The sequence below is a fragment of the Phyllostomus discolor genome, chromosome 2 (genome assembly GCF_004126475.2).
Source record: "Phyllostomus discolor isolate MPI-MPIP mPhyDis1 chromosome 2, mPhyDis1.pri.v3, whole genome shotgun sequence".
Taxonomy (NCBI): Eukaryota; Metazoa; Chordata; class Mammalia; order Chiroptera; family Phyllostomidae; genus Phyllostomus; species Phyllostomus discolor.
Window position 1 is genome coordinate 117,170,112 of NC_040904.2, and position 21,701 is coordinate 117,191,812.

The window sequence follows — 21,701 nt, forward strand, 5'->3', positions numbered from 1 at the left end:
AGCTACTATGCATGTAGTCTCCCATGATTTTCCTTGATTGACCACCGGAGAAGGGGTTGCACAATGTTACCAAATGGACCCCCCCTTCTCCTGGGGTCACACTGTACTGGGTTCACCCTGTCCGCCACCAGGGAATTATAGCTGTCCATGTCAGAGATTGGTGAAAAGGAAAGGAATTATTTATTCAAAAGTTATACAGACTTAAGACTAATGACTTAATGTCTTCATCAAAATTCCAAAGTCCCTTAAAACACCCACAAACACACACAGTCTTTCCTTCCCCCCTTTGCCCGGTCCAGGTTACTGTATCCCAGGAAAAGAAATATTAGTCTGTGCCTCAGGTAGCCCCCAGTTCTTCCCAGTAATCTGCGCTCAGCTGGCAGGCCTCTCTCGGTTCCCAGCACTGTTACAGGGTGCAGCCAAGAGAGGGGACCCCAAATAGGCATTTGAAATGGGGTCCAGAACTCAAGGTGTCCAGGAGATTTTAAGGTGTCTTCACCCCTTCCCCCACAGGTATGAGTTGGGGGAAGGGGCACACAGAGCAAGAACATGCAGGGCAGCTTTGCAGCTAATCCATGGCATGGTCATTTAGCATACCTATAGCCTTTGGCTGGTCACTTAGATATGCTAAATAGCTATGGCCATGCTCAAGGCCAGGGGGATGGAAAAGGATCTCCCCCACAAGATGTGACTGGGGGGCGGGTCCCCTGAGTTACAGAGCCTGCGTGGGAGCTGGGAGAAGATTGGCTCCATGACATGGGGTGACACCTGCCCAGACCCACAATGGCGACCAGAAAAGCTGGAGAAGACAGCAGATTGAGGGCAAGTGTGCCCAAGTGTAGGAGGAGTCGGAAATGGGGCTGCAGAAGAAGATTGGCGCCGGGGACTTAAACCCAGACACGGCAGCCATTGGGAAAAACCACGTGGGCTTGATGGAGTGGAGACTCCTGCAGCCCTGAGAGAGGGAGAACCACGCGGCAGCCCTGGAGGAGAGAACCATGCAGTTTTGGCAGAGTGGGGACTCTCCCTTCCCGCAGCCCTGAGAGAGAGGACCACGTGCCTGGCAGAGTGGGGACCCCCACAGCTTTAGAAGGGGGAACCACCACCTGGTTTTAGCAGAGATCCTGGCGACTCAGCTGAGGGTGCCGGGAATCCAGGGAGGTCTCCCAGTCGAGATGGAGTTCTAACTGGAAAGAACCAGAGGACTGCCTAAGCCATGGACTTCTATTTCCTTCCTGAGATACGGTACTCTGGACTGGGCAAAGGGGGAAGGAAGGAAGGACTGTGTGTTTGTGGGTGTTTTTAGGGACTTTAAGATTTTTTTGATAAAGACATTAGGTCACTACTTTAAGTTAGTATAGCATTAAATAAACATTTCCTTTCCTTTTCACGAATCTCTGGCATTGAGAGAAGTCTTTCCTAGGGCGACGGACATAATGGACCAGGGCCTTCTTTCAATAATAGTATATCGTCCCAGGCCCCCCCTTGTGTGTTCTGTAACAGCACCATCAGCTGTGTCGCCAGGATCTCCAGTTCTTAATACAAGACCACATGGCACTTTCTCATGGCCCACCAGCAAGAGTCCTTTCACCCCTTGCCTGCAGCATCGTTCCTGCATTCTTCTGAACTGCTAAGAGAGAGCTCTGCATCGCTGCTATGTTGTGTTTTTTGGCTTCCTAAGCTGCATGGCAACGGGAGACCCAAAGCCACATGCTTCCTGTCTGCCAGAGCTGTGTGGTTTTTCTTATCATGGTTGCTGCGCCTGGATTTAAATCCCACCGTCAATCTTCCTCTGCAGCCCCATTTCTGACTCCTCCCACAATCAGCTACACTTGATTTTTCCAGCTTCTCTTGGCTGCAGAAGTAAGTCTGGGCAGGTGTGGCCCTGTGGTATGGAGCCAATCATCTCCAAGCTCTTATGCAGACTCTGTAACCAGGGGGAGTTGCCTCCCAGTTACATCCTAACTGGAAGTCACTCCCATCCCCCTGGCTCAAAGCATGGCCACAGCTATTTAACATATCCATGAAACCAGTTAAAGCTCATAAATATGTTAAATGACCATGCCAGAGGTTAGCTGTAAAGCTGTTGCTATGCAAAACAGCTCTCAATGGCCCTGCTTCATGTGTCCCTTCCCCCAGTTCAGATTTGTGGGGGTGAGGACATCCCATATTTTTAATATTTCCTGGACACCCTGAGTTCTGGACCCCATTATAAATCCCTCTTTTAGAGGCCCCTTGCCTACACCCTCTTACAGAAGGGCTTAGGATATAAGAATATGAAACTGGAAAAGCCAATGTTCATGCTGCCTGCCACCTACCAGACCTAATAAGCAAAGACAGGGATTGAATCTTTATGGGCACTTGATTCAGATGGCCGGTGATCTGAGAAGATGGCAGGTTTGTACCCTAACAAACCATTTAAATTCCATTTTAAACCAACCCTTTTAATAAGAAAAGTGTTATAGTAAAAGTGTAGGTAAGGGGAGTGGAACTCAGGGGAAAAATTAATCAGATAAAAAGCTGCAGCGTTCTTTCATTATGGCTGAGATACCAGATTGCTTGCTCACAGTCCTCCTGAGGCACAAGGTGCAACGGCTTATGGTCTCCTGGAGCTGGAGTCATACCTTCAGCTCCTGAAACAATAGCTTTCTTTGTACATACATTAATTACCATGCTTATTAGGTATTACCTGAAACTAAAATTTTTTCCACATTTGAGTCCCCCATGAAAACAACAGGAGAGCCTAGGTGGGGCTGCTTTGGCTCTCCAGAAATGTTAAAGGAAAAAAAATGAGCCTCGGTGGGGCTGCCTTAGCTCACTGGGAAGTCAGAGAAAAGGGGGCCTTGGAGACAGGTTAGGGGGGGTTAGTCCAGGACGAGCTGCTGCTGCCCATTGCTCCCCTGGTTGCAAGTCTTGTTGGGTACCTTCGAGTTTAGGAGATGCATGCGTGTCGGGGAAGGAGGGAGAAGGAAAAGGAAGAGGTGTATGTGTGTTCCCAGGAGGGAGAGCAAGCACATGCTGGGAGCTTCATTTTGAGGGTTTTTAAAGGCTGGGGTTTAGGAGAGGACCTTAATATAATATTTATCAGCTTTATATTGGTGAGCCAAAAGGAGACTTATTCCCTCAACTTTATCTGTCCTTGGGTGTGGTTAGCAAATGCCACTAACTGGATTTCTGCTATCTATCTCCCTGAATAGCGTGATTTAAACTACTTACCATGTGGTTTCGGAGGAGAACCATTTATTCTTAAGTGTCTTTGGTTTAGGGAAGATAGGATTTAGCAGATGGCTGCAAACTATCTGTCTCAGTTCCCCTATTTCACTTGTCCTAGTTTACTAGCTTATCTCATTGTGAGCAACATATTTACCAGCATCTACCAGGTTGCTCTACCTGCCCCAGGCACTGTAGAGTGAGTCAGCAAACCCTCTAGCCCCCAGTGCTGTGTGCCTTTCCGCTGCCCAAGATGTGTGGGACTCCCTCCAGAGAGGAAGTAGAAGTGCAAGTCTCATAGAAATATGCCAGCATGTATGCAGTTTAAATTTCTATAGTAGCCATATTAAAAGAGCAAAAAGAAACAAGTGAGATTAATTTTTACTTTATTTATTTTTAGACAGAGGCGGAGGGATGAAGAGAGGGAGAGAAACAGCAATATGTGGTTGCCTCTCACATGCCCCCTTCTGGGGACCTGACCTGAAACCCAGGCATGTGCCCTGAGAATCAAACTGATGACCCTTTGGTTCACAGGCCGGTGCTCAATCCACTGAGACACACCAGCCAAGGCAAATCTTTAAAAATATATTAACCCAATACAGCCAGTTATCATTTTAACATATGATCACTATAAAAATTATTCTTTTTTTGCATACTGAAATTTCAAAATTTAGTGTGTATTTTAATCTCATCTTGTGGTAGCCACATTTCAAGTGATCAATAGCCATGTGTGGCTGGTGTCTCCTGTACTATACAGTGAAAGTCTAGAATGAAAAATGTAGTATTTAAGACTGGGCAAAAGCACCCTTGTAAGAAGTATGGTAGAATACATACATTATAAACATCACTCTTTTTATAATTCATGTACAGGGTGAGGCAAAAGTAGATTTACAGTTGTTTTAATGGAAAATAATGCAATAATTAATAAATAATGAGAATAAACTCTGTTTTGTGTACTCATAACTGTAAGCCTACTTTTACCCTGCCCTGTGTATTCTGTTCCTTATGGTTTTCCCCTAATATTTAGAGAAGCTTTTGAAATTCTGGTGTTTCTCAGCAGTGCTAAGAATCAAAGCATCCTTCCTCCAATGCTAGGAAGGGATTTTCAAGGGGAAGCATCTCTGTGCCCCAAAGAGAAATCCCAAGGGGGAGAACTTCTTACCACGGAGCTCTCCTTACTTGGAGAGTCCCTTTCAAAGCTTATTTAGAAGACTCTGGATTTTGTTTTAGAAGAATATTGCTTTTCTTCACAATTCCTTTTCAAAAATTTCATACCTTAGCTTGCAGAGATAAAATGTTTTCACAATAATATTGGATTTTTCCAGGATGGTGTTAATTTTTAATAGCGTCTCTTTTCAGTCTGTGCATCTTGAAATTTGGTTCGGAAGACAGGACCTCTCCATTGGTTTCGAGTGTGCAATACTGGGGAGTACTATGGTGACCAAGCGACTGGCGCTCAGCAGTTCCCAAACTAGCATTTAATTCTGGACACTTTTCCATAAATGGTTTCAGTAGACTGCTTCTTCCCTGGGGGCTGAAATGGGTCCCAGACAGGCCACATCTCCCCAGGTGACAGCAGAACACGGCCCTGTGTGGTAGCGCTTCCTTCTCGGGAGACCTAGTTCATGTTACTGTGCACAGATCAGTCTGAATGTTGAGGGGTGCTTTTTCTGAAAAAGAAATTTAAAGTTATGTAGGAGGCAGCAAGGCTTTCTAAGAATATTTTTGGCAGGCTGATAAAGAAGGATAAAAAAAAAAAAGAAAAGAAATGATACAGGCCTGGGAGAGTAGTGCGAGCCGTTGGGACGCCGCCAGATTCTGGCGTACGCAACTGAGGAAGACAATGGCCTTTACTGTTACTATTCAAAAACGCTGTCTACGTCCTTCAATCGTCAACTAAAATTATCTCACTTTCAAAGTCCAGACCCCCGGACTGTGGGTCGGGGGGAGGGCCTGGCTTCCAGGCAGCCAAACATTATCCCAGTGTCCTCGGCGGTCCTCCCCTGCGGAGCTGGGTACTGGGGATGGGGAGAGGTGCGTAGAGCCGGGGCGCGTGGCCCGCCTTTCCCGGCTGTCAGTCTCGGGGCCACTCCAGCTTCCAGGTGGGGACGCCCCCTCCCCCGCAGCGCAGCTCCGCGGGCGGGGAGGAGGGGCTGGGCTGCGATTGCCCGCCCCTCTATCTATCACATGGCCGGAGCGCCACAAAAACAACAGCTTTGGCCGTGGCTGGGATTTCAGGACAGGAAACCAGGGGCCCCTGCTACAGCCCCCACCCCATGGAGGAGAGTTTTCTCGAATCCTTTGGGAGGCTGAGCCTCCAACAGCCGCAGCCTCGGCCCCCGGCCCCGCCGCCCCCGCGTGGGACACCCCCGCGCCGACACAGCTTTAGGAAACACCTCTACCTTCTGCGAGGCCTCCCTGGCTCGGGGAAAACAACACTGGCCAGGTAATGCCCCCGGCCCGGCCTGCGCCCCCGGCCCCGGCCCGCCTGTGTGGAGCCCGGGCCGCGCCGTGGGTTCCGTGCCGCGCTCCCCGAGCACGGTCTTGGCGCTGCGCCCCCGCGCCAGCCCCAGGTGTCACAACCCTTGCCCGCAGCTGCGCGGGGCCCAGGGCCGCGGCCAAGAACCTGCGCCGCCCGGCTTGGGGGCGGGAGGCCCGCAGGGTTCGTGGCCAGGCAAACCCGGGGGCTACTGCAGAGAAAGCCGCGGGGCCGCCCACCGGTGCGCAGGCACCGCCACCAGCGTCAACAGGCGTCTTCATCCTGGCGGAGAGACCTGGGGCAGGGCCGGTGGCGGAGGCTGGCGGCGCGCTGGGGAACCTAGAGGGTTAGGCAGCTGCGTGGCTGGGGCAGCTGCGGAGGCGCTCAGGTGCGCAGGGAGGGGGTTGGCGCGGCCCGCAGACCCTGGTGACAGCGCCACGCGGTGGGCGCCCGAACGAGTTCACCCACGAATTGCGTAGGCGGCCGGAGTGCCAGGTCAGCTCCTACTACGGGGGCCTGCTGTCACCTTGCTAGGCCCACCAGGCCAGCCTCAATCCCATCACTGGACACCTTACACCTGAGGTTCCAGCATCTTTGTCCGGTTCCCTCCCTGCCTGTGCTAACGCTGCCGCCTGCCTCGTCTGCAGGCCACCTCCCTCTGCCCCACGATTCCACTAGCCCTTTAGGACTCAGATCTGTTACAGCATTGGCAGCCACTCCATACACCAGTAGATGCTTGCCTTCTAGGCTCTGGGGCCTCCTGTTTACACCTCTGTGACCACGTTGGTTTTTGCACAAGGTTCTGTTTATCCCAGTGTAAGTTTCTTGAAGGTAGGGGCCCTGGGGTACTCTACCAAGCACAGTGGTGTGGAGAATGCTTTCAATGGAAGAAGTGATCCCTTGTCCTCAGAGTTTTCCATTTCCTTAGAGCAGGGGTGTCAAACTCATTTTCACAGGGCCCACATCAGCCTCCTGCTTGCCTTCAAAGGGGCAAATGTAGTTTTAGGACTGTATAAATGTAACTACTCTTAACAGTTAAGCAAGAGCTCGGCACTGCCACCAGGTAGAAACAAGGAGCCGGGCGGGTAAAACAAGGTGGAGGGTTGTATTTGGCCTGCAGGCCTTGTGTTTGCCACCTGTGCCTTAGAGAGCTGAGGCAAAAGAAGAATCAGGGAGCTTACATTCAGGAGCTGATTTGAATGGGAGGAGGGTCTGGGTTCTTTGAGGGTCAGGAACTGTGACAGCCCTGGGGATGTTTTGCCAGTTTTATGTAGGATTTCCAGCTGATTTGTGGAGTAGAAGCCTTTAACAAAACAATATAGCTACATTTTCACAGATCAAAGGGATGGGTGACTTCCCAAAGACTGTTTGTACCCTTTCCTAAGAAACCTATTTTAGTAAGTTTCTCTCTGTCTGGGTGGGGAGGTTGAGGGTGCAGAGTAGGGGAGCCCAGCAGGAGGAGGTTATTTTGTGTGTAAGTCATGGGGTGACATCTATTAATGACAGAGTAACTTCTGCATCCAAATCCTGTTTAGTTTTACTTCGGCTTTGCTGATCTGTGGCCTATCACACACTGAGTGTCAAAGAAGGAAATGAATGTCTTTGTCCACATTGTTTTTATAGCTGCTCAGAAGGGAAGTCATACCATGAGCGGAGGTACATAGACTTGACCATCAGAAATGGTGAGATTTGGCCTCACCTTCCTTATCTATAAAGTGAGTGACCTGGCCTCAGTTGGACTTTAAGTTCTCTGCTGGCTCTAACATTCTATACTTTTAGGATTTTAATTCCTGGGTAATGTTTAGCTAAGCAGAAGACACTGGATGAGGGATCACTGGCCTGGGAGTCTGCAGATTGTGCCTTTAGATCCTGTTTGTCACAAAATAGCTGGTGACTTTGGGCAATCACTTAGCTTCTCTAGGACTTATTTTCCTTACATGGGAATACTTAGAAATGATTAGGTTAGATGACTTATTGAAGATCCTTCTGGCTGTTAATTGTCTTAATTCTAGTTGTCAGAGATTGTTTGTTAATAATTGCTAGGTGAAGATCTCTGACCTTGGAGTCCACTTATGGCTTCAAATTCAAGCTTTGCCACTGTGATCTTTACTCAACTCCCCTGCACCTCCGTTTACTTCCTGTTAAGTGGGAATATGTGCTCTGCCTACTTCAGAGGGTTGTAAGGATTAAATATGTGAGAGAACTTGTTAAACTTTAAATTTTATGTATTTATTTTTAGAGAAAGGGGAAGGGAGGGAGAGAAACATTGATGTGAGAGAGACATCCATTGGTTACCTCTAGCATGCCCCCCAACTAGGGACCAAACTCGCAACTTGGGCAGGTGCCCTGACCAGGCAACCTTCCACTTTGTGTGATGACACTCAACCCACTGAGCCACACCCTCAGGGCAATTTGTTAAACTTTAAAGTGCTATATAAATTTTAAGAGGTATTAGTTACTGCTTAAGATGTTGGCCAGCTGAGGTAAATCTTCAAGGTGTTACTGGGGAGGAGACTGGCTCTGAGTTGTCTTGTTAGGCTGGGTGTTGGCGGTTCTGGGAGCCGAGGGACCTCGGCACAGCTTTTGGCAGGTTGTGATTTATACAGAAATCTGGGAAGCAAGCAAGGATATGAGCCACAGGTCAGTAAGAAGGGAGGCATGCATGAGGGTGAAGTGGGGTGGTGGATGTCACAGGCTGCAGCCCTCAGGGATCTGCCTTTCCCACTTTTAAGGGCGTCAATGGGGGAGAGAAGGAGAATGCCAAATTGTTTTAAAAAATGCACATGTACATAATCTGAATTACTAATTTTTGTAGAGTAGACTTTTCTTAAGAAAAAATACACATGTAGAAAATGGTAAAACTGTGAGGCTATCTCACGTATGGTTGGATTCTGGGAAATTCATATTTTTTATATTGGGAAATTCATATTTTCTATATTCTATGTATGTTCTATATTTTCCAGATTTTCTATAATGAACATGTATTTATTGAATCAGAAAAATAAAAATGCAGGTCCATCTTTTTTTCTGTTTAACTTTTAACTTTCATTTAATTAAAGAAATAATAAAAATGCTTTTGAAATTAGGCTATGTCTTGTCTTCCAAATCAATGTTGGATTTCTATTCTTTTCACCTATTTGTTTTCATAGTTTGAAGGAGCTGCAATATGGAAACCATCTATTTAAATTATTTGGTGACATTAAAAACAATATTTTGTAGTTAAAAAAATTTTTAAATACCTCACAGTAATAAAAAAAGCATGCCTCCCAAATCTGTTCTATCACCTCTATTTCATTTTAAAAACATTGTAAAAATGGGTTCTTATCAGTGACCTGTAAGTCCTACTTCCAGGACAACCTGAAGGTAACAATTGGACAAGTACACGAAGACAGAAGAATGTTCATCACAGACCTTTTTTATATAATAGGAAAAAATGAGCCAATGTAAACATACAAAGATAGGAGACTGGCTTATAAGTCAGGCAGTCATTAATGGGAACATGGATGTGTATGTTTCCTTTCATGTGACATACAAATGTTACACCCCATTAAGTTAAAAAACCTGTGACAAAGCTATCTATCATGTATATATACACATACACATGTATACACACAAATCTCATTTTTCAAAGAAAGTGGTGTACATATCCTCATAGATAAATGTGTGGGAAGACAGACATCTGTTGATAGTTGTGGATTTTAAATAGTGGGATTATGGACTTTCCCTCTTTATTTCTCATGTTTCTACAACAAATATGTATCACTTGTTAACTTTTTGAAGGTGAAAATAACTTTTTACACTTGAAAACAGTTTTGTTCAATAACCTGGTGTGATAGACCCAGGTTGTTGACAAAGCACTTATTAAATAACAAAATAAATGTCATTTGCTATATAAAAAGTCTTTCGTAGGTTCATTTTCAGTTGGACATATACTAGGAAACTGTTGTTTTAAATCGTCACCCAGGCACAAGCGTAGAGAGGAAGGGAGGGAGAGAAACATTGATCGACTGCCTCTCATATGTAGGGATCCAACCCACAACCTAGGCATGTGCCCTGACCAGGAATCAAACCTTCTTTACCTTCGGGTTTACAGGACGATGCTCCAACCAACTGAGCTACACTGGCCAGGGCAGGAAACTTTTTTAATCCATGAGGAGATTGATTTTAATAACTTATTGTTATTAATTTTATGTTAATTATTCAATATTTTATTGATTTTTATTAGCATATGAACTAGCCTAGGTCATTTGATTCTTCAGCACCTCAGGTTCTTTTCCATTAAAATGAAGTTACTATCCCATTAGTAAGTTTATTGTAAGGATTGAGACTACTATGGTAAACAGATTCCACAACCATATGTGGAAAACACTGTGGAATATGTGGGCTTTATAAATACCAACCATTGGTTATTATTTACTAATCAGTAATAATAATATTCACTAAGTACTTGTACAACTATTAGTATTTGTTTAGTAAGTTATAGATCAAGTAAGATTGAGAGAAGGAACCCATACAAGACTAGGGAATAGAAAGCAATGATCAGTACACAGCTATGGGTTGATGACATTTAATGGGAAGACCATCTTATGTTCTGTTGGTGTTCAAGGCCAGGGCTGTCACTGAATATGATTAGAAAGACAGAATAATTAGGAAGAGTAGTTTCCTCCCTGTAGAGGAGGTGCTGGAGGTGGCCTTGAAGATGGGGAGACTGGTGAAACAGAGGAAAAGGATTAGCATTGGACTAAGGAACTGAGGGGGAGCTGGGTGTCTCTCGGGCTGGTGAGGAGAGTGGTTGCATGGTGCAGATGGTTCAATGAGTGAATATATTGGTTAGGTCAACCCAGGGCCAGATCATGGAGAACATTAAAAGCTGGGCAAAGGAGTACAGAGTTGATAAAATGGGATTCCCATCCCAAGGCCCCTTCACTCAGTAGATGCAGTGCTCTCTGACTCCACAGCTGAACTGATGCCCCAGGATCTGCACCTCCCCAATCCTCCCACCTCAGTGAAAGCATCTGTGGATGGTCTGTTTACTCCCGTGCTGCATGTATGTGTGCATGTGTGTGAAAAGTCTCCCTTTTGGGTTGTTTTAACTATTTTTAAGGGTACAATTCAGTGGCATTAATTACATGATGTTGTGCAACCATCAGCACTTATTTATTTAAGTTTTTTTGTCATCCCAAACACAAACTTTGTACCAATTAAGCAATAATTCCCTGCTCCCTGCTGCCTTCAGCCCCTGGTAACCTGTGATCTTCCTTCTGTCTCTATATATCTGACTGCTGCAGCTGCCTCGTGTAAGTGGAATCACACAATATTTGTCCTTGTTTCTGGCTAATTTCACTTAGCTTTATGTTTCTAGTTTCTTCCATGTTACAGCATGTGTCAGAACCTCACTACTTTTGGTGGCTGAATAATATTGCATTGCATGGATATACCATTCATTTGTCCTTTTGAAATGAAATAAATTGAAATGGCAGTAGTAGAGGGTATGCTTCCCTTTTCTTTTAATGGCCTTATTTGAAAAATTAAAAGTTTTCAACCTCATCTCAGTTCCTTAAAAGTTTTTTGAATCTTTACATATCAGTCAAAGCAAAGTCTGGGACCCACACTCCAGCAGTTTGCACCCTCTGCACCCACTGCAGTTCTTGGCACCATCACATGGTTTCCGACATGGCTCAGAGGACTCAGAGGATGCCTCCTGATGGCTATCTTTCCTCCTGGCGTGTACCTCTGGATAACATGGAATTTCCCATGAAGTGAAATACCTATTCATTTCTTGGCACTAGAGCTCTCCAAGGAAGTGAAAGGATGCTTTCCTGGTGTGGTGCAGTGACAAGACAGAGACATGAGCAATGGTATACTTTACAAAGCAGTAGTTAAATGTGAGAAGTGGTGAGAGAAGGAGGTCAGTGAGGTCAGCTAAGCAGAGTCATTCGACTCCAAAGGCTATGATGCTCAGCAATGCTCCCAGCCCCCAGGCCTGTCCTGTGGTGGTTTTATGGATGAGGCCAGGGCTTTCAGAAATGAAGAGGAATGAAGACAAAGCCAAAATAGAACATGTGTGGTATGCCAAGCCTGTATATGTGAAAATAGAGTATCAAGCGTGTGACATCTTAGATTTTTAGTCACTTAAGTCTACTTGGAGAAACTACTGACTTATTTTGTTTCTAAATTTATCTTCTAAGCCCATTAAAAATTTTATTTTTTGGGGGGGAGGGAGAAAGAGAAGAAAAGAAACATCAATGTGTGGTTACCTTTTGCTCATCCCCTACTGGGGGACCTGGCCCACAACCCAGGCGTGTGCCCTGAGTGGGAATTGAACTGGAGACCCTTTGGTTCACAGGCCAGCACTCAATACACTGAGCTACAGCAGCCAGGGCTGACTTTTTATGTTTTTAATGATTTTCCTAAAGTGGGTCCTAAATCTCCCTCCCCACTGCTCAAAGTCTCTCCTGCAATGCCTCTCTTTACAGGGTGGGAGAATGAGGACTGTCAGTGCCACGTGTGTTTAACAGAAAGTAGGAACACAGCACAGTGTGTCTTTATCATCACTCATTGGAAAGGCTGTCCAGCTATACAGAAGACTCACCACTACCACAGTCCTGGGGCCGTTGAACTGGAGCAATATGATACTGCAGGACTGGCTTGTTGATGAGAGAAGCAGTGGAAATAGAGGAATAAATGAAAGGGGAAGAATGTTTCCATAGAAAAACCTCAGGGGATGTACATGATGTTCTCATAGAGTCCATCTGGTCCACACCCAACACTATAAGCCCTGAAAGGTTAAGCATGTTGATCAAATCATGAGGACAAATTCTCCTGATTTCGAGTCCAGAGCCTTTTCTTCCTCAGCAAAGGAAGAGGTGAATGTGAGTGATAGGTGAGAGTGGTGAGGTTATTTGGAGCTGTTCTGTAATGAAAACACACTCAAAGACCCTAGTAAGAGGGCTAAGTTTACCTGGATTTTAACTTCAGAGTAAGGAAGCCACATTTTATTACCTGTCACTATTGTGATGTTTCTTCTGATATAAAATAAATTACCAGGAGATTAATTTTCATTAATGTCGTATCACTGGCAGCAATGGAAGGAGATCAGATTTAGATTTTTTAAAATTTATTTTTAGAGAGAGGGGAATGGAGAGAGAGAGAGCGAAAGACACATGGATGTGAGAAGGAAAAGTTGATCAGCTGCCTCTTACATGTGCCCTAACCAGGGATGGAACCTATAGCCCAGGTATGTGCCCTGACCAGGAATTGAACTGGCAACCTTTCACTTTGTGGGATAATATGCAACTGAGCCACATGGGTCAGAGCAAGATACAGACTTTAAAATAAGCATTTGTGTAATATGATAAAGGAAAACTAGTCTAATGTCTAAAGGTTTCTTCATAAGGATCTCTATCACATCATATATATGGCTTGTTTTTTAATCAAGGTAAGAGCCCAGAAGAGGGGAAGGGAAAATGGAGAAGGAAAAGAAAGCCCACATTTACTGAGCGCCAACTGTATGCCTGGCACTTTATATAGGCTGACTGACTGGATCTTTACAACAGCCCTAAGATAGTTATTTTTATTTTATAGATAAGGACCTTAAGATCAGAGAATCACACCTGTGGTTCCAACACTCGAGATTTCGTAAAACGCACAGTGGCTGTACCTCACCAGGGATGTTCACGAACATACATACCTCTTTTCACATCCTCTTTTCACAGTTATTTGGGCGTCCTACTGAAGTAATATTGTACGACTAAGGTATGTCAATGCGCTCTCCCCACATTTTTTAAGGAAATTACAAAGACAAGGATCTGAGGGGCTTTCTCTGTCTCTGACGCAGTGCCTCCTACACTGTCCTATGCTTTGACTTCCTCTTCTTCCTTGCATAGCACCACCTGACATATACTTACTTGTTGATTATCTGTTTCTTTTACTAGAAAGCTTCATGAGATGTGTTATCTCATTCACCCAATAGTGGTACTAAAAAGGGATTTAAAAGTTAGTATCAAAGATGCAGTTCCCATTTAAGCAGCAGTCAAAAAGAGCCCACAGTGACAGTATTACTGCATGGCCACTGTTCTGTTGTCTATAGTTGACTTAAGACATTTTGGGAAACACAGCTACACACAGGTTAATACTGAGGTAGGTGTGCTTCTAATTCCTCTGTTTGAGTATGGTTGAAGTGACCAATAGAACATAAATGTGGGCAGCCTGTCTTACTGCTAGATTCTGTGGAAGGTTGTTGTTTACATACAAGACTCTAAAAGGAATTTCTGCTACACAGTGCTCACGAAGGCCATCTGGGAGTCTGGATTATATCTGATCAACAGGCCTACTGTAAAGGCATGAGGGGTTAGAGAAGAGTATGCAGTAGGACAGACTGGGAACTGTTCGCTGGAGTTCCCTTAGCCACTGTGGCTTAGGAATCCATAGTGCTGGAGATAGTTGAGGTCCATCTCTGCAAGGGGTCAGCCTTGGCATGGTACTTGGCAGCACCAAGAAGCTCAGGCCACACTAGGCCTTAGGGGAAACAGTCCCAAGTTATAAACAGGGGGGTTCTCTCCCCTGCTCCTCAGGCAGCTATTTTATACCTCTCAGTTTAAAGTCCTCGAGGGGAGTTCTAATAATATTCAGAGGAAGTGCTGGGGTCCAAGAAGCATCCTTTCTCACAGTCTCCTTTCAGGGTACATCCAAAGTTTAGTTAAAATTATCAATGCGTAAGAGTGATTAAATAGAAAATTTCTTCACACAGTTTGGGACCCTGTAAAAAGCATTTGCATCATTAAGGCAGCAGAGCCTAACATTCAAGAACCATTCATGGAACTATTCATACATTGACTAAATATTGAGTTTCTCTCACGTGCCTGACATTCTTCTAGATGCTCCAAATAGATCAGTGAACAAAAGACACAAAAATCCCCACCTTCGTGGGGAGTTTTGAACTCATGAACACATATTCTGTCCAAGAAAAAAATTTCTGAAGGAAAGAAGAAAAGTTTAAACAGCATTTGCTCTGCTCTGTTCTCTCAAAAAATGAACAGCAACAAAAAGGTTTCCATAGCTGGTCCAATTGAATTATATGTACCCTCAGCAAACATTCCACACATGCAGGAGGAGATAAATCACTGAACATCATGTTCACTGAAACTTGTTCGTGATAGGCAGACAAACTGTAGACAAACTAAATGTCACCACAGAAAAGAATAAATAAATGCAGTTTGTTTATTTTATAGCACCCAAGCACAGTGGTTTAGTTCATAGCTCTGGGACCAGGAGCCTAGGTTTTAATCCAGCTCTGCCACTCACTGGTCTCTCCTCTCATCCTACTTTATTGATATAAATAACATATTACCTCGTTCAAGTTCATGGTGTTCAATGTGTTGATTTGATTCACTTGTGTATTGCAAAAATGTTTACCAACGTAGCTTAATTAATACCTCTATTATGTCACATAATCACCATTTGTTTTTCGTGGTGAGAGCATTTAATATCAACATTCTTAGCAACTTTCAAGTATATAATACTGTGTTAACTATACTCACCATGCTGCACATTAGATCTCCAGAACTTATTCGTCATATAACTGGAAATTGATACCCTTTGACCAATATCTCCCCATTTCCTCCACCCCCCTTCCCCTGGTAACTACCACTCAACTCTGAGAGTTTGAATTTTTAAAATTCTACATATTAGGTCATACAGTATTTGATTTCACTTAGCATAATGCTCTCAAGGTTCATCCATGTTGTTGCAGGTAGCAGGACTTCCCTCTTTCCCATGGCTGAATAATATTCTATCATATATATATATATATATATATATATATATATATATATATGTACCACATCTTTATCAACTCATCTGTTTATGGACCCTTACCTTGTTTCCATATCTTAGCTATTGTGAATAATGCTGCAGTGAGCAACAGAGAGATGATAGCTCCGCTAGACTCTGTTTTCATTTCCTTTGGGCAAATATCCAGGAGTGAAATTGCCAGATCATATGGTAGTTCAATTCTTAATGTTTTGTGAAAACTCCACCTTGTTTTCCATAGTGGCTACATCAATTTACATTCATTCACACCAACATTTCACAAGGGTTCCTTTTTCTCCACATCCTGGCCAACAAACACTTAAGTATCTCTTGTCTTTTTGATGACAGCTATTTTAACAGGTGTTAAGTGATTGTTGTTTTCGATTTGCATTTCCCTGATGATGCTGAGCTTTTTTTTTTTTTTTTTTTGTTCATGTACCTGCTGGCCATTTGTATGCCTTCTTTGGTAAAATGTCTATTCAGACACTCTGTCCATTTTAAAATCAGATTTATCTATGCTATTGAGTTGTATGAGTTCTTGTTGTATATTAGCCCCCTATATATATATGATTTGTAGGCAGTCTTTTCATTTTATTGATGGTTTCTTTTGCTGTGCAGAAGACTTAGTTTGATACAGCCCCACTTGTTAATCTTTGCTTTTGTCGTGTATGTTTTTGGTGTCATATCAAAAAAAAATGTAGCCTAGACCAATGTCAAGGAGTTTTTCCCTATATTTTCTTATAGGAGTTTTATGGTTTCAGGACTTATGTTTATGTCTTTCATCTATTTTCAAGTTACTTTTTGTGAGTTGTATAAGATAGGGCTCTATTTTTATTCTGCATGTGGTTATCAGTTTTCCCAACACCATTTATTAAAGAGACTGTCTTTTCTCTATTAAATATTCTTGTTTTGCTTATCAAATATTAGTTGACTATAATGAGGGTTTATTTCTGGGGCTTAGAGTTCTGTTCAATTGATCTATGTGTCTGTTTTTATGTTAGTACCATAGTATTTTTATTACTGTAGCCTTGCAGTATAGTCTGAAATCAGAAAGTATGATGCCTCCAGCTTTTGTTATTCTCAGATTGCTTTATGTAGTTTGAGGTCTTTTGTAGGCTCATATAAATTTTAGGATTTTTTGGTACTATTTATGTGAAAAATGCCTTGGAATTTTGATAGGGATTGCATTGAATTTGTAGATGACTTTGGGTAGTATGGACATCTTAGCAATACTAATTCTTCTGATTCATGAACATGAAATAGCTTTTCATTCGTGTGTGTCTCTGCAGTTTCTTTCATCATAGACTTCTTGTTTTCAGTGTACAGATCTTTCACCTCTTTGGTTACGTTTATTCCTAAGTGTTTTTATTGTTTTTGATACTATTGTGAATAGAATTATTTTCCTTATTTCTTTTTCAGATGTTTTGTTGTTCGGGTGTAGAAATGCAACTGGTATCTGTTAATTGATTTTGTGTCCACCACTGGTCTTAATTTCTCATTTGTAACCTTTGAGTTACTAGCAGTACTTATATTACAGGTATATTGGAGCATTATATGAGAAGCATAAAGCCAGAATAGTGCTTAGAACACAATAAGCACTTAATAAACATTAGCTATTTATTATTTTGCTAATAATGTAACATAGCACTTAAAAGCAATGGACTAAGTCCATAAATCCACATGATTTAAAAATATAATTTTCCTTTATTTATTCATTCAAAAATATTTACACACTCATAGATGGAGAACAAATGATAGCTAGTGGGGGGAGATTAGAGGGTAGAGGGATTGAGCAAAAATGAAAAAAGACTCATAGACATGGACAACAGTGTGGTGATTGCTTGGGGTAGGGGGATGTAACGGGACTAAATGATAATGGAAAAGTTTAATAAAGATGATATATTCAAAAGAAAAAAGTAAAATAAATATTTATTGAGTATCTACTATATTCCAGTTAGTGTTCTAGGTACTTTGAAATCACCAGTGAACAAAAACAGACGAAGATCTTGCCCTCAGGGACCTTATATGCCAGAGGTAGGGATGTAAAAATATAATGAAATTGTGTTATTTCAGGAATTGATAAGTGCTGTGGAAAAGGGAGAAAAGAGAAGGACAGTAAGGGTGTTTGGGATTGCCAGAGTTAGGGTGGAGGTTGGTTGAATTTTAAGCCAACAAAACAAATATGAGAAAATGTAACCAATTATCAGCTCCTGGTGATGGGTATACAGCTGTTTGCTACAGTATTTCTTTCGAATTTCTATTATTTTTTTCTCAAAATTCCTCTCTGTGATACAAAAGATAAAAAACAGTCTGAAATATAAAGGGAATTGGCCAAGCAGAAAAATGTGAAAGGAGCTAAATGAGATACACTTTTTAAAAAGAATCTAATGTAAATATTGGAATTTTGAAATCCATTAGAGATAGAAATGAACAAAATTACAACACAGAAAATTAAAGTCACATAGAAGACAAGGGTGAGAATAAATATAACCAAATAAAACCAGAAAAAAATATACCCAAAGCAACAATTGCAGATATAATAGGACAATACTTCTGAGTAAAGTCCTAAACAAAAGTGTTAAGAAATAAATTAAATACCTAGACATATCCTGGTAAGACTGTTGTAAAAGCTGTTAACTAACTACCCCTACTTCCTTAGTTCCTTTTTGTTAGGTGCGGCAATGTGCCAACTTTGAACCTGTGTCCCGGCCCCTTGCTTCTTCCTGCTGTATAGAATATGGATGAGAGCTGTACCTGCAGTGGCACCCTGTGCCCATTTGGAGATACAGGAGAAGGAATGGGAGCTGCCTGCTAAGAAACACACATTTAGTGTTTACATGGAGGAAGATTAAAGCAAAAAGAAAGATGGTGGATACCGGGGCCCATGCAATACCAGCTCTGGATTCTACTTCTGGATCCCTCTCTCTACATATATATATCTATTTAAAAAGCCACTGTGATCTGAGTTTTCTGTTAAATGCAATTGAGCCCACTTTTCACTGAAACAAATTTGAACTATAAACATCTATGGAAAGGATTGTAATCCAGTAATTCTCATTGAGACAAATTACTAATGGAAGGCAATAGAAAGACAGTCTCAGACCCACGTGCTCACAAAGTACATTAACACCCACGTGCCCTTTGTATAGACATCGGATGAAATTATGCCGAAGCACCATGCCGAAGCTTTGTAAACCTGGATGAGTTATTTACTGTCTTGAAGCCTTAGTTTGTTTACCTAATAACTAGAAAACATTTACTTTATAAAATTGTTAATAAAGATTAAAGACAGTTAACATATGTCCAGTACTTTGGTTAGTACTTAGAACTAACTCTTGGGGAAAAAAAAAGAAAATTTATTGGAAGAATCAACTTTACCATGAGAAGGATCAAAACATCAAGAAGGAGATATATTTTTATTTGATATTGTTCAGAAATATCTCTACAAGAAAATAGGAAAATAAAAGTTTAAGTTTTATAAAGGAATGATGTGCTGATATTGAATATAATCAAGAAAATACTGGAAAAGAGGATAATGAAGAAGAACTTACACATGAAGCTTAGAGGAACAAAATATAAAAGTCAATGACAGGCCTAATTGTTTGTTATTTAGTATAGAATAAAATTATTTTAAAACAATGGGGAGTTAATCAATTAATTATTCATTCAGTGGTTTGGGGATTACCAGGTTGCCATGTGGGAAAAAAAATCAAGTTAAATCCTTAGCCAATGTCACATGCCAGAATAAAATTTTGAATGGATTGGGGAATACAATGTGTTAGAACACAGATGAATATTTACATAAACTTGGGAAGGGAGAGATTGTTGTAAATGTATTAAGAAAGGCAGAAAATAGAATACAAAAAAGAGATATATGTGACTAGAAAAATTTCCAAAAATTTAGACTCTTATGTTAGAGTTTTGTTATAAACAATTAAGAAGTAATTGATGTACTCAAGAAATTTACATATTTACTAAGAAAGACATACATCTCCCAATAAGGAGGTTTTATTAACAATCAGACAAGGACACAGAAATGCAATTCACAAAAGAATATCTTGAAATGACCAGCATACAGCCTTACTGATAATCAAAGAAGTTGGGGACATATTAAATACCTAACCACCAAGCACTGATTAAGTAAATTATGGTATATCCATAGGGATACCTATGTCATAAACATTAAAAATAATGTCATAGAGTAATATTTCATGAAGTTGGAAATAATTACTATGGAAATAACATTGGTGAAAGTTGGTATACTCTGTTTTTATAAAACAAAATGTCACATGAAAAAGAAATTATATCTACTTATCTCCCAGTCAATCAATCAATCAATCAATGATCTCCTGGAGAGAAAATCAAAATTTTAATTATTTTTAGATCAGGGAATATAGGAGCCTCTTTTTTGTGGTTTTCAGTTTCAAACTATTCTGTAGTGGATGTGTATTTCTTTGCTAATTAGAAAAGAAAAACAATATATATGTATATATATACGTGTGTGTGTGTGTGCGCTCGCGCATATATATCTCCTCACCCAAAGACATGACATGACTATTGATTTTAGAGAGAGGAGAGGGGAGGGGGGAAACATTGATGTAAGAGAGAAACATCAATCGGTTGCCTCTTATACATGTCCCAACTGGGGACCAAACCCACAACTTAGGCCCGTGCCCTGACCGGGAATTGAACCTGCAACCTTTCAGTTTATGGGACAGTGCTCCAACTAAGTGAGCCACACTGGCCAGGGCAGGAAAATCAGTATTTTTAATGTTTGTTCAGACAAAGACATAGGAGATAGCTTGAGGAGATACCCACCAGCCATATTTGGGACAACTTGAGCATCATAAAGAATAACTGGAAAGGATTATTAAAAGGGAAGGGAAAGTTCTTTATAAGACAATGCCACCTAGTAAATTACATAATGAGAAAATCAATATTCTGCACTCCCAATGCAATCAATTGCCAGACATTCATTAGCAATAAGGTAAAGATCATTGAGGGAACGGTTGTTGGGGTTTTACAGTTTGGCACCCCCCATTACATAATATCACAAATGAAGAGATGTGGCTGACACCACCTTTCAGCCAAGTGATCAAACTTAGCACACATTGTTGTTATGTGCAATCAGAACTACACAAATATCACCTCTGTACTTTCCTCCCAAAATGTTTAACCTGGATCTAATCATGAGGAAACAACCAGAGATACCCACAATGTGAGGCATGCTCAAGTCAACTGACCTGAACTCTTTAAAAAGCAGAACCAAAGAGGGCATGAGGATAGTGCAAGATTAAAAGATCCTGAAGAGATGTAAGAGCCAAGTGCAGTACTTGAACCTATGACCAATATTACTGGCACCACTGAGGAAATTTAAAAAGATATAAATTTTAAAATTTACTAACATCAGCTATTACAATTTAATGTTAATTTTTTAGATGTGAAAATGTTACTGTAGTTATGTAGGAGAATGGTCTTATTCATAGGAGACACCTGACAAAGAATTTAGGAACAAAATGTCATGATGTTCAAATGGTTCATCAAAAATACACATTTTTGATATGTATTTTGATGTGAGGTACTTCTGGTCAAGATGGCAATGTAGGCAGACATGGCTCAACTCTTCACACAACCACATCAAAATTACAAGTAAAATATAGAACAACCATCACTCAGGAACACCAGAAATAGAGTTGAAAGGAAGTGTGACAACTATAGAATTAAAGAAACCACATCCATCTAGACTGCTAGTAGGGGTGCAGACATGGAATGGGCTGGCCCTACACCCATGTGAATAAAAATTTGAGAGGGATATCATGGGAGTGAGAGTCCCAGGCCCACACCAGGCCCCCCAGCTCGGGATTCCACTGCCAGGAAGATAAGTCCCCAGACTTCTGGCTGCAAAAACCAGTGGGGATTGAGTAGAGAAGGCTGCTGGAGCCACAAGCATTTCCTCCTGGGGAACCCACACACAGACTCACCTACTCAAGACTTGCTCCTTTTGAGCTTCAGCACTGGAGTGGCAGCTTGAATGGCACCAATGGTATACAGGGAGAGACTGAAGTGTCTGGCATTGGGGTGAGCAGAGGTCATTGTTCCCTTGTTGAACCCTCCCCCGCACCCCCAGGACTGGCAGGCTGGTGCCATATTTGAGACTCCATCAACCTGGCTAACACTGTGTGACCCCCCTTGAAGATCCATA

General features: G+C 42.1%; 1 protein-coding gene and 1 non-coding gene across 5 annotated transcripts in view; both read left to right on the plus strand.

The window, feature by feature from the left end:
- The first annotated feature begins 4,417 nt into the window (after positions 1–4,417).
- Positions 4,418–21,701, plus strand: part of N4BP2L1 (NEDD4 binding protein 2 like 1) — a 30,368-nt gene continuing 13,084 nt past the window's right edge. The window contains exons 1-2 of one of the 4 annotated variants that reach the window (XM_028532269.2): positions 4,418–5,656; positions 7,503–7,929. In XM_028532269.2, the coding sequence (XP_028388070.1) occupies positions 5,487–5,656; positions 7,503–7,650 (318 nt within the window). In that variant the 5' untranslated portion in view covers positions 4,418–5,486 and the 3' untranslated portion in view covers positions 7,651–7,929. Of the gene's footprint in view, positions 5,657–7,502; positions 7,930–21,701 lie in introns of those variants that run through there. The other 3 variants (XM_028532267.2, XM_028532265.2, XM_028532264.2) reach the window with 3 other exon arrangements.
- LOC114514248 lies at positions 13,681–13,808 on the plus strand. Its single transcript, XR_003685974.1, has one exon. It is a non-coding gene; the product is annotated as a small nucleolar RNA SNORA16B/SNORA16A family (small nucleolar RNA).